The sequence below is a fragment of the Chrysochloris asiatica genome, unplaced genomic scaffold, assembly GCF_000296735.1.
Source record: "Chrysochloris asiatica unplaced genomic scaffold, ChrAsi1.0 scaffold00025, whole genome shotgun sequence".
NCBI lineage: Eukaryota > Metazoa > Chordata > Mammalia > Afrosoricida > Chrysochloridae > Chrysochloris > Chrysochloris asiatica.
In genome coordinates, this window is record NW_006408543.1 from 413,064 (window position 1) to 426,476 (window position 13,413).

At 47.3% G+C, this 13,413-nt stretch overlaps 1 protein-coding gene across 1 annotated transcript in view; it reads right to left on the reverse strand.

Annotated features, from left to right (window-relative positions):
* PACS2 (phosphofurin acidic cluster sorting protein 2) overlaps positions 1 to 13,413 on the reverse strand; it is a 42,295-nt gene that overhangs the window by 23,648 nt on the left and 5,234 nt on the right. Inside the window, exons 3-8 of the mRNA XM_006839595.1 lie at positions 7,208 to 7,297; positions 5,862 to 5,987; positions 5,478 to 5,640; positions 4,961 to 5,034; positions 4,396 to 4,452; positions 3,629 to 3,688 (exon numbers count right to left, since the gene is read on the reverse strand). Of these exons, the coding sequence (XP_006839658.1) occupies positions 3,629 to 3,688; positions 4,396 to 4,452; positions 4,961 to 5,034; positions 5,478 to 5,640; positions 5,862 to 5,987; positions 7,208 to 7,297 (570 nt within the window). The remainder of the gene's footprint in view (positions 1 to 3,628; positions 3,689 to 4,395; positions 4,453 to 4,960; positions 5,035 to 5,477; positions 5,641 to 5,861; positions 5,988 to 7,207; positions 7,298 to 13,413) is intronic.

Consider the following 13,413-nt stretch of genomic DNA (forward strand, 5'->3'; position numbering starts at 1 on the left):
AATAAATTAAAAAAAAAAAAAAAGATGGAAGGAATATATGGAGCCACTGTACCAAAAAGACTTGGTCAATGTTCAACCCTTTCAGAAGGTACTATATGATCAAGAACCAATGGTACTGAAGGAAAAAGTCCAGGCTGCACTGAAGGCTTTGGCAAAAACAAGGCTCCAGGAATCGAAAGAATACAAACTGAAATCTTTCATCAAGAGATACAACACTGGAAGCACTCACTCTCCTAAAACAAGATAAATTACCAGGCCAGCCAAAAGGAAGAGGTCTATTTATTTGTGCCCATTGTAAGGAAAGGTGATCCAATAGAATGTGGGCAGTGTTAAACAGTGACATTGTTACACCCAGGTAAAATTTTTCTGAAGTCAACTGAAAAATGGGTACAGCAGTCCATCAAAAGGGAACTGACAGAATTCCAGTTGGATTTAGAAGAGGGCATGACCGAGTACTATCACTGCTCTTCTAAGGTGTACTTGGCAGAAAAGACCAGGAAAATGTTTACCTAGGTTTCACTGACTTTGCAAAGACATTTGACTGTGTAGCTCACTAACAACAACAACAACAAATTAATCAAAGTCTCACTAAGTTGTGGGAGAGTCAAATCCAGAACTCAGTGGCCCTGCCTACCACCAGCACAGGGTGCTTTCCAGAACCAAGCTCTTCTAGTGAATTTGGACCATTTCAATGTGTACATAAACACCTGTGAGGAGAAGAAACAAAAACCGAAATCAAACTCACTGCCATCGAGTTGATGACGAGTCACAACAACCTGTATATGGTTTTCTGAGACTGTCTTTACGGGAACAGAAAACTTCATCTTTCTCCCTTGGAGTGGCTGGTGGGTTTGAACTACCAACCTTGTGGTTTGTAGTCCAGGGCTCATCCTACAACACCATTTAAACAATACATAATTATGACAGATTTAGTAATGAACAAACCAGGTCATTTTCATTCTGTGACTTCATATGGATGAGACTTTAAGTTGACAGAGCAGAGTTACCTAAAAGATGGTAACCTTTTTTGTCTCAAAATGAGAAATCGTCAGGGACCGAAGAATAGGAAGTCCCTGAAATCAGTAGCTCAAAATACCAACTGAGAGGGAGGGAGTCTTCACATCAAGTATCAATCCTATACCCTCTCTGTACAGGGTTGAAAGGGATGGGCAATTTAGACATTGGCTACCTAAAATGAGGGGGCTATAAAGGCACGAAGTGACTGCCTTACAAGTTTTCAAGAGGGAGTTTAGTTTCAGAGTATGCGGGGGAAGGTAGAGTTCCCACTGAATAGTTTTCATCTTGTCCAGATGAGTCTGGTGAAAGGAGATGGGGATAAGATTCTTATGATTCAATAGCAAGTAATAGTTATCATGGCTAATTAGGCCTGTCATAACTGTAAAGGTAGAAATTTTGTATAAAAAAGGGGGGGGGGAGTAATTAATCTTACACTCCAAGAAGAGAGGACCCTAGGACCATCAAGGGAGAAAGCATGAGTGGAATGTGGGACCCTATCCAAAGAAACAGCAACACCAGAGATGGAGGCAGAGATGAGGACATGGAGAGAGGGAGCAGCTGAGGACTCGACTCATGGAAAGAGAAAGGCTGTGTGCTGGTGGCCAGGAGGCAGGCTTCCAGAATGTGTCCTTTGGTTGTTTAAATGATTATATATTCCTGAGTGTTTCTGTGTACATCCCCCGCCAAAAAAACAAAACAAAACAGAAGGAATAGAAGCAAATACTGTTGAATGGTGATGCATGGAGGAGCTTATAATCATTTCAATGAAACAATGAGTATAAAATCGATTGCTCGCCCATGTAAACTCAATTCACAATAAAAACTCAAAAAAAAAAAAAAAGTCACTGAATTCCTGTTCTTCAACGTTCTCACAAGACTCACTTCAAAAAAATATGTTATGTACATGGAATGGACTGAAAAGCAAGCTAAGAAGGTTGTCTTTTAAAAACATGTTATCTCCCCCAATTATACCCTATTATGGTTATCTTTCTTTTAAATGTGTATGTCTTTTTGAAATAAGCAGCTTTCAACCAAAATATAAGTAAATCTCTAAATAATGTGGAAAATATGGCACTTATTGATGTGAATAAGACTTTTAAATGTCTTGCTTATTTTGGACTTCCCACCTAAAACTAGCTGAAGTTGACTAAATTGTTAAAGGCTGATTTTTTTCTTATTTTCATTCTTTATTGTTATTCCCTCAAAAATTCTTTGGAATTTTGTGGAGACTAATTACCTCTCAAGTGTGATTCTTCCCTGTAAGTTTCATGATGGCTAGTATATGAGGATAATTTTCAAACACATTTTCCTTGACTCATTGGTGATGAGTTTTCCTCCAATCTTGATGCCATGTTCTTCAAATAATACAGTTTCTAGGATTATTTGCTCCACATACAGATTGAATAAGTATAGTGAAGGAATACAACCCTGGAGCATACCTCTCCTGATTTTAAACCATTCAGTCCCAAATGACTGCCTATTGGTCTACATACAGATTCCTCGCAAACACCTTTGGGTTTTGACAATTTCACTTTAAGTGTCTCAATATGGATCCCTGAGTTTATCCTGTTTGGAGTTCATAAGAGCTTCTTAGAATTTGTCCATTTCACAGAGGCATTCTAATTTGTGTAGATTCATGTCTTCCACGAGACGTGGGAAGTTTTAGACCATTTACGCAGATGTTTGTTCTCATCTCCTTCTGGGCCCCGTACTGTGTGTGTCCTATGGCTCCTCAGACCCTGTTCACTTGTCTCCATTCTTCCTTCAGCTCCCAGACTGGATAACTCACTCCATCTTCAAGTTCAATGGGTCTTTCTTCTGCCTGCTGCAATCTTCTGTTGAACCTCTCTAGTGACGTTTTCACCTCAGCGACTGTACTTGTCTGCTCCAGAATTCCCATTTGGGTCCTTTTTTTTTTATCATTTTGTTGTCTGGCTACCCATACCCGTGGCTCTGAGGCAGCACTTCCTCTCAGACCAGGTGAGTGAGTCGCTGGTCTTGGTAACACTGTCTTCTGATGTGTCTGAGCAGAGCAGCTGCTTACACGTGGTTGCTGGGGTCCGATGGGCCCAGCGCAGCTCTGCCCTCCTTGTCCAAGGGGCAGAGGCCCTGGTATGTGTGCATGGTGAGGGTGACGCTTTCACTGCTAAAAGCCACTTCTCCAACGTGGGTCCACAACCCAGTGTTTAAAGTGTTCTCTGACCACATCTAAAGAAAAATGAGATCTCTTTCTTCTGATTTTAAAAAGTTACACAAACTCATTGTAGAAAATTTGGAGCCTAGGGAATAATGAAAGAGAAACCCACCCCTTGGATCTTGCTCAGGGGGTTGTAATAGGACTGAAACATGACGTGCACTTTCTGGGGCAGTCATGGCTTTTTGCAGGGTTCCTGGGAGTGGGGTCCCTGTCACCCCGTCCTACATATGAGGAAAGTCATGCTATGATGGTCACACCAACAGTAGAAGACAGAGCCACGACTTGGATCCAGAATTCCCACCTCAGAGACACCTCACCATCAGCTGGGAGGGGGCAGTGTTGCTAATACAGCGGTGAGCACAGCTGTCCAAATGTGGGGAACAGGCAGAGTGGGCGGCGGCCCCGGGACCTCACCTCATCCGACACTTTAAACCTCCGCAGCAGGGCCACAACCTTCTGCTTGAAGTTCTGTTGCTGCAAGACAAGTCGGACACCGAGTCAGTCCTGCTTCCTACAGGGGGCAGTCTCGGCATATGCTACATGACTTAGGGTCTGCCACCACCAGACCCCACTGCTGTTGGGGCACTCGGACTCATGGCCACCCCGTGTGGGTCCGAGCAGAACTGTGCTCCACACGTTTCTCAGAGGCGGAGTTTTTAGAGGAACAAGAGGCCTTTCTTTGGAGGTATCTGGGTAGAGTCAAACCACCAAGCTTTTGGTCAGCAGCTGAGTGTGTTAACTATTTGTACCACAACAAGCATGTTTAAAATCATTTCAGACCAAAACGCATGGTCAGACCTACAAACGGACCCAAGGCACGGAGCGAGATCATGGCCCTCTCTAGAAGCCTGCTGTGGGAGGTGAGGGAGTTGGACCCTTCCCAGACCAACCCCCGGCTCCCCACTCGCTCTAGTAGGAAGCGGCTTCTTGCACACTGTGTGGTAGGACATGAAGTGTGGGGCCTCCCTGATGGCCCCGTCCCCCTTCACGTGGCCAGAACCAGGGGTTGGCATGGTGCCAGCTATGCCCACAAGCAAAACCTGTGACTGATGGTGCCATAGTCCCCTCCCCTGTGGTGGGCTGCCCCTAAGGCTGGGCCCCATGCACCCGGCCCACATGCCCACCCGTCCCCAGGGTTAGAACACGTCTCCACCCACCCTGGTCCTGGACGTCGTTCTTACTATCGATCGCCGTTGCTTCTTGGGTTTCCCCACATCGAAGTCATCCTCATCCAGATCCTGTGGGGACACATGTGCCCTAAAGCTATGTTGCCATGCCCTAGGATGGGACATGTGCAGGCCCAAGGCCACCCACGTCCCGCAGAGGGACAGGAGTCCTGGACAGGGGAGACGCTCCACCCCTGAGCACAGCAACTGTTCCTGAGACCTCAGGAGCTCATGGGCCTCCACCAGCCCCCACATCACCTGCTCCAAGGCTCCCAGTGTGGGGCATGTTCTTATCCCCTTAGCCCCTGTGGACCACTGTATCTCCCCCATGGTCCTCCACGAGCATCCACATCACACACCCCATCCCTCCTTACCTTCTACATCTTGTGCTCCACATAGCATCCCCTAGCCATGGTACAGAGAGAGAATCACTGTGTCTCATGTCCCCGGACCTCTGCGTCCACCCCACCTAACTCCACCCCAGGCCCTCCACACCACACACATCCTTCACCCACGCCTAGTCCTCAACATTGTCCCCCACCCCCAACGCTCCACATTGTGTCCCTGCAGCTGCAATCACCTGCCCCTGGACAGCATCGTCGCTGGCCTCCTGCTCGGAGGAGAAACTCTCGGACTCTTCCTCAGAGTAGTTGTCTGCGGAATCAGTACATGGAAGGAAGGCACCTTGAGATTCTATTCTGGAGCTTGAGGGTGGGGTGCACTCTGAGGACAGGGGGCAGGGGCTGCTCTGCACACCCTCCCCAGGCCCTCTGGCCACTGCTCACTCAGCAGGAGCCCGTTCTTGTTACGGGCGCTGTACAGCACCAGCTTTCCACCCTGCCCCTCGTGCCCACTCTGCTGAGGGCAGTGTGCTGTGGCTAAGGGACCACAGCCGGGGTTTCCAGAAGTATGCTGGCCACATGCTGCAGGCTGTGCTGACCCCTCTGCATCCCCACCTGACCTCTAACCCCACGCTGAACAAGGTATGCTACCGGATGCCGCTGGGGGGTAGCAGCTGCTGCAGAGGCAGAAGGGGGATGGGGTGGATCTCTAGGCAAAGGTCCAGAGGACACTGGTGCTGTGTGGACACGGGTCACCTGTGGACTTGGTCTTAGGGCCAGCCTGCATGGCACTGTCCTCGTGGTCCACAGGCTGGCTGGACAGGGAGATGATCCAGATCTCAGCCACCTTCACGGCGGCCTCTTTAATATTGCTGCATAGGTCCAACACCTGTCCGCCCTCCGACGGGTGCTGCATCACCTGTGGGGTGGGCCGAGGCCAAGGGCCGTGTTGACACCAAGGCAGCGCAGCCTCTCCTCCCCGACCACCACTGACCCCAGCGGCCTTTCTCTTTCCACCCAGCAAGGCCCTGAGGCTGCTGTCCTGCATCCTGGCCCAAGCCCCCACCCACACCTGTGCCCAAGAACCCACCTCGGCCACGTTGATGGAGCCCACAGCCACAGCTGTGTCCGAGCCCCTACCTCGGCCATGTTGATGGAGCCCACAGCCAGCGTCTTGTAGCCCAGGATGGTGCGGTTCTTGTAGCGCTTCCTCCGCTGCAGCATAATCTGAAGTTTGTTACCTTCTCTCTTCAGGAAGTGAGGGTACTGTGGGCACAGTGGGGTCACGGTCCTGTCAGTGTGGGCAGAGGTGCCCCAGGGAGGCGCAGGTCACCATGGAGTCTGAGATCAGTGTGGGCAGAGAGGCGCCCCAGGGAGGAGCAGGTCACCATGGAGTCTGAGGTGACTGTGAGGCTATTACCACTCACTACCTTGTGGGTTGTGCTGTTCAGGGTAGACCCTGCCAGCTACCCAGCCAGGCGGCCCAGCCCCAGCCCCAATCCCAGTGCAGCCTGTACATAAAGCAGGTGCTCACAGCATCTTTCTTAGAGGACACTGAGTGATAGACGGTTCTAGATCTTAACTCTGATGGTGATTACAGAGTTATATGCATTCGTTAAAACTCACAGAACCTGAACAAGAGAATCACACATTTTCTAAGTACAGCTCAACTAAACTGACCACCCCACTCCATGCCCCCCAAACAAGAAAATCAACCACCAAGACCAGAGTCATCTGTCTGGTCAGTCCCTCAAATGAAGCCTGGGTGGGCAGGGACCTAAAACCTGGTGTGGGGGCAGTTAGCATATCTTCCTTGGTGGCCAGCAGAGCCTGGGGGGTCAGCAGGGTCTTACGGTTGGGGGGGGGTGCCATGTGAGAGCAGTCAGAATTCTCACGGATGCTACCAACCACAGCCTGGTCTAGCACAGTTGGAATGAGAGGAGGTTTCTGATGAAATAGACGGACACTCAACCCAGTGTGTTCTCTCAGGCAAGTGTATTCAGCCGGAAGATGGTGCCCCTACCACACTGCTGCTGGGTTAGTGTGCAGGTGAATGGGGCTCCGAGTCCACACCGCGTCCTTGTGCGGGAGGGTCCTGAGAGGCACCTTGAGGCCTGGTCTATACGGAAGGGTCCTGAGAGGGCGCCTAAGGCCCGGGTCCATGCGGGAGGGTCCTGAGAGGGCACCTAAGACCCGGGCCCATGCGGGAGGGTCCTGAGGGGCACCTTAGTGCCCGGGTCCACATTCACTGCCAGACTCACTCAGAAGCATCCTGAGGGACTCCAGCTTCCAACAGCAATTTCCATATATTTCTCCCTACCTTTCCTAAGGGACGAAACTGAAATGACCCCACTTGATAGCCTGATTTTGGGCCTCACTGCATTTTCCATGGGAATGGAATGAAAAATTCAACCTGAGACCAAAGGAAATATTCTAATCTTTATAGAAGAAATCACCATCCAGGAAAAATGTGTAGTCCTGCCCACCTGCAGTGAGAAGGTCAGCGCCAGGTCGGTCTCCACATGTCCACTGGGGGGCAGCACAATCTCATGGGAGCGCAGAACCCGTTTGGAGCCCTGTGACAGAGAAACTTCTCATCAACAGGTGGACATCGGGTTAACTGAACATGGGGAATGAAGAAATGCAGTTCCCAGAGGCAACGTGGGGTATTTATCAAGTCTTTGCACATCCTCTGACCCAGTGCATCCATGCCGAGATATCTGTCCTAAGCAATGAGAGATCAAGAGGGACTGCAGCCAAACTCGGTACCATTACAAACTGACCCCAGTAGAATCTGGGGAGGAACGAACAATGTGAAGTTTCTCTAGAAGAACAATGCACTGCACGAAACACCAAGCATTTCTGAAAATGTAGGAGGAATAAGGAGCAACGAAGACAGGCGGAGGCAGCATTGCGGCTAGACTCCAAGTCTAGGGCAGACTCCAGAAGAAACCATACAGACACAGGCCCAAAAAAAGAGCATGTGATAAAGCGACTTAACCAAGAAAGTCGATATATGCTTATGAATCATTTACATAAAATACAACAGGATATCAACCTCAAACATTACACCAAAATCAAATCCAAACAGATGAAAGATGTTCCTCACAGCACTGTTTAACAAGCAACTCTTCCAGGATATCATTTCCTGTGACGATGCTTTCCTAGACTGGAAACGGAAAGCCGCAGCCGGTACACACACATTAAGCCGTGGAGAGCTCCAAGGGGCACCTCCCAGGTGGGGTCAGGATGAACTCGGCAAATGGGAGACACAGTAGCCCTAGTGTGCTGAAGTGTTAGCCCAGCATCTGCGGTCTCGTGGTATCAGCACTTCTGTGGTGAGAACATACAGATGCAGTGGACATACTCAGAGGACATGGAGGTGGGCGAGTCCAGTGACCCCAGTCCAGTATCCACAGGGCCCTCTCCAGACTGTTTGCTTGCAGGGCTGTAGACACTACAGCCAGGGACCCAGCGTCCTGCAGACCTATAAGCTGGAGGTCTGGGCCTGGCAACCATGGTGGCCACACTGACCACTGCTTGAAGGCTGGACAGGCTTGGACGTGACAGAGGTGAGTGATGACGAGGAGTTCAGTATAGCGGGAGGCAGAGGAGGGGCAAGCCAAGCTACGTGGTTTGGACAACACTTGCCCAGGTCCTGCTGGGATCAAGAACCAACTAAACAGAACCCAAAGGCATTGGTACTGAGGCCATGCCCACAGGTGCCATGGGTGTGAGGCCACCTCAACTGTCCTGGGTTCCCAGGGTTCAGATCAAGCCACCTCTTCACAGGTGGGTATTCCCAAATCTGTCTGCATCTGCCTCTAGAGGACCTGGATAGTCCTGACAGGGAAGGGACCATCAAGTTGGTTCTGGATCAGACACTTTATGGACCAAAGAGGACACAGAGCCCAGTCCTGCGTCATCCTCACAGCTGTTACGTTTGAGCCCACTGCCACTGTGCTAATCCATCTCACAGGGCTCTTCCGCTGTTTCGCTGACCCTCCACTTTACCAAGCATGATAGCATTCTCTAGGGACCGGTCCCTCCTGAAAACATGTCCAAAGTAGGAGAAACAGTCTTGCCACCATCGCTTCCAAAGGGAATTGTGACTGCACTTCCAAAACACGTTTGTTCTTGGGACAGTTCATGCAAGGTGTGCTCGATCGTCTTTGTCAACATCCTAATTTAACAGCACCGAGTCTTCTTCAGTCTTGCTAATTCATTGTCCAGCTTAGGCATGCAGCTGAGGCAACTGAAAACTATCGTGGCTTGAGTCAGGTGCACCTTGGTCCACAAACTGACATCTTTGCTTTTATTTTCTTGACACTGTAAAGAGGTCTCTTGTGGCAGATAGGCCTAATGCAACGTTTGATTTCTTGACTGTGCTTCCAGGAATGCTGACTCTAGATTCAAGCAAAATGAACTCTTTGGTAACTTCAATGTTGACTCATTTATCATGCTTTGTTTTGTTTTAACTTATTCAGGGGTTTATTTTTAAATATATAAATTTGTTAGTTTTTTTAACTCTATTGAAATAAATATGTATGGCATACATATGTAACCTGCTGCAAAATTTGCAAAATCCTCAGTGATCTCTATAATATTTTATAATGTTCACATATACGTTTAAATGCAGATTTTCTAAAATTGAACTAGACCCTCAATACATTTTCTTTCCTTCTTTTATTTAAGACAAGATCATCAGCATTACTTTCAACCAATCATATATTTTCTTTCATCTCGATGATTACACTTCCCTCCCTGCAACAACAGCTATCCTGCTTCCTCCCTGTGGCTTCACTTACATCTTATTTTTCACAAATCAACAAAGCAAAAATACACGATGGACACATCCTAAACAAAACATATATACTCATTTCAATGTCCAAAGGGCACAGTTTGCAAGCCAGCCTCCTGCCCGTAGGCACACCACCTTTCTCAGTCCGTGGGCCTAGAGCCCACAGCTGCTCTGTCACGTCATGTCATCACCTCCGCCACAGTCTCTGCTGTTCCTGCTTTTCTGGATAGGATCCCAGGCTCCACTCATCTGCTCTCCCTTCTTGATGGTCCTGGGGTCCTTTGTTCCTGAAATGAAAGATGAACTATTCCCCCTTTTTAATTACACATCTTCTACAATTACATTTGTGACAACAGCAATTAATCCTAACAGTTACTCACAATTGAATCATAAAATCCCATCATCATCATCCCTAAATCCCGTTTCACCAGATCCATCTGGAAAAGAGGAAAACTAGTCAGTGGGGATTCTACATTACCCTACTGGTTCTGAAACTCAGCACTCACGAAAGCTGGCAAAGCAGCCACTTCATGCCTCTATAGCCCCAGAGTTTTGAGAGCCAATGCCTAAATTACCTGTCCTGGTGTGGGTGCAAAGCCAATTGAACTGCAAGGTCGGCGGTTCACGCTCACCAGCTGCTCCTTGGAAACCCTATACAGGATCGCTATGGGTCGGAATCAACTCGACAGCACTTAACAACAACCATCAATCCAGTGCACTGAGGAAAGCAGCTTGATCCTTGATATGACGAATTCTTCCATTTCGGGTGGAGTTTTGAGCAACTGCATTCATAAGTAAAGGTCCACTCCATCAAATTCACATTTGCTCACAGTATGAAGCACCTTTCTCTTCACCTGGTCAAGTTCTAGTCAGCTGTCCACCCAAGCTAGGGCAAACGGGTACGAGCTGCGAGTCTGGGCATTCACACATACCTCCCTGCACTTGAGAGCGTCTGGCCACTTTACTCTGAGCTGCAGACTCCAGTGGCTAGGTCAGTGCCCATGGCTCATGAGTTCTCCCTTAGCTCTTCTTTCTCTCCTCCCAAGGTTGAGTCTCATGGTCAAATTCAGTCCATATTTCCATTGCTGCATTTCCCCCACTTCCTCTCACAAGTAGACCAGGTGGTCTACAGTGAGTATACCAGAGTCTGAGTTTCAGTCTTAGGACAGGGTTTTCCCTGATGGGCTGACTTTTCTTGCCTTGATGCCTTCAAAGGAAACAGCTTGCTTGACATTCTAACAGCCAAACAGTTTGCCTTTTCCCCCGTTCATCTTTCTTTCACTAAAAATCTTCTGTTCTCCCAGCATTCTGGGTTGGTCTTTTCAAGTGGGAATGTCCCACCTCAGAAGGTTCTGGGTAGGGATCAGGATTCCACCTAAGGCTCCATACTCCACAAAGGGTTAACAAGAAGGCTATTTCCCTGGGCCAATTCTAATTCTTCTTTTAGCTAATCCAATCAGTTATAGGCTAAAGTCGGGCTTACAAACTTTCTGTAACTGCAATTCCCAATATTCATTTTGATCCCACTTAAATGTCTATTTTCTAATACCAGGCAGGGGAAATCAATATCCCTAAGATAGTCAAGCACCTACACATTTTCCCTCTCCGTTACCCATTCAGATTATGTCTCAATCCCTGTATCACAGAACAGTTGTTCCAAGGTTGTGTATCAATCATATTTGCCTCTATCCCATTTAGCCCACGCATACCTCCCTAAGTCTTTCCTTGTCTTCACTGTTCATCTGCCACCCTCAATCTTCTTGTGTACTGCCCCCCATCACCCAAGCTAACATGTGTCCACCCCCTAACCTCTGAATTACTCTCCCCTTCCTCCTACCCCTGGTAACCATCAGAGAATGTTTCTTTTAGTAGGGAAATCTTTTATTAAGCTTTAAAAATAATGGTATCATGAAATGTTTGTCCTTTTGTGACTGACTAATTTCACTAAGCATAATGCCCTCAAGGTTTATCCATGTGATGAGATGTTTTGCAGATTCATCATTATTCTTCAAGGTTGCATAGTATTCCATTGTGTATATGTATCACAGTTTTTTTTATCCATTCTTCCATTGCTGGACACTTATGCTGTGTACATCTTTTTGCTATTGTGACTAGTGCTGCAATGAACATTGCTGTGCAAATATCTACTCATGTCCTGGCTTGTATTTCTTGTGGATGTAGACCAAGTAAAGCAATTGCAGGGTCATAGGCATTTCTATATCCACTTCTATTTCTAAGGACACACCGTACCTTTTTCCAGAGTGCTTCATATCATGATGACATTTAGTGATCCAGCTGTGAAGATTTTCATTTTCTTTACATTAAGATGCCAGCGTCTTTGATCTTCATCAGTAGGTACTTTAAGCCCTCTTCATTTCCAGCAAACAAGATTATGTCATCTGTACATTACAGATATTGATGATGTCCATATTGGATCATCTTTGTTTGGAATGGGCACAAACATGGATTTCTTCCAGTTGGTTGGCCAGGTAGTTGTGTTCCAAATTTTTAGCCTAACCGAGTATCTCCAGCACAGCATCAGTTAGTTGTAGCATTTCAGTATTTATCTCATCAGTTCCTGGAGTTGGGTACTTTGCTTTCGCTGCAACCTGGGCTTCTTTCAACACCATTGGTTCTTGACCATTCCCAGAAAACCATCCACCACTGCAAGGTGAGACTTGATTTTTTTCTTCAGTTCCTATAGCTTGAGAAAAGCTGAGTGTGTTCTTCCCTTTTGGTTTTCTAACTCCAAATTTTTACACATTGCATTAAAATATTTGACTTTTTCTTGTCAAGCTGCCCTTTGAAACCTCCTGTTTAGCTCTTTTATGTCATTATTTCTTTGGGTTGCTTTAGCTTCTCTATGTTCAAAAGCAAGTTTCAGAGTTTCTTCTGACATCCATTTTGGCCTTTTCTTTCTTGCCTGTCTTTTTAATGACCTTTTACTTTCCTCATGTCTGATATTCTTGATGTCATATAACAACTCCTCTGGTCTTTGGTCACTAGTTTAATGCATCAAATTTGTTCTTGAGAAGATGGCGGCTTGGGGAGAAGTACAGTGAGGAGCTCCGTTAACAATAACACAGAATACAGGACCAAGCAGGCTCAGGGGATGGTCCCAGAACTCTGAACCACATATAAAGGAATATTTAGAATGTTGGAAGGCTTACAGCCAGGGAGATTTGTAGCAGAAGCAAGAAATTCAGTGCTTTCTAATCCAAGGCACTCAGCTGCTCCTGGAGCTGCCATCTTGGGTGAGATGGAGCGGGGGAAGGATCAGAGCAGCCACAATGCCTGACAGAACCGCAGAGATAAAGGTGTGGACATTATTTTTTTTAAAAAATCTGTTAATTGGTCTCTCGCTGTCTGCGTACCTCCATTCTGGTGACTAGAAGGGGGCCTGAGTGAGTGGACACCCCACCCCTACCCCCGGAGGGTTCTACTACGCATGTGCACAGAACTCCTCGAAATTTAAAGTGACAGTTTCCACTTAAAACCAAATACAAAACCAAAAGTGCGTAACAGCCATAGCCGGCAATGAACTGTTTATCACAAGGAAAAAGGCCTGAATTGGGGTTGTGGAGTGGGACAGGCAGACTAAAAAGGAAACTGGTTGAAAATTAAATCCTGAGTTACATCACAATGACCAACAGTGGCATCTTGAAATTGCTCAGGAAGAAGAGTGATAAGGGAAGCCCATCTCCTGATCACATCTACCTGGAGGCAATCTGAAGACATAAAAAATACCAAAATACACAGCCATATAAGTATTAAGGCCACTGACAACTCCTGAATATGCCCAAAAAACAGAAGCAGATGACCATATCTGCACATATCCAGAAACGAGATTAAGTGACTGAGGCAAATGAGCTGGAAGTAGACCTACACTCC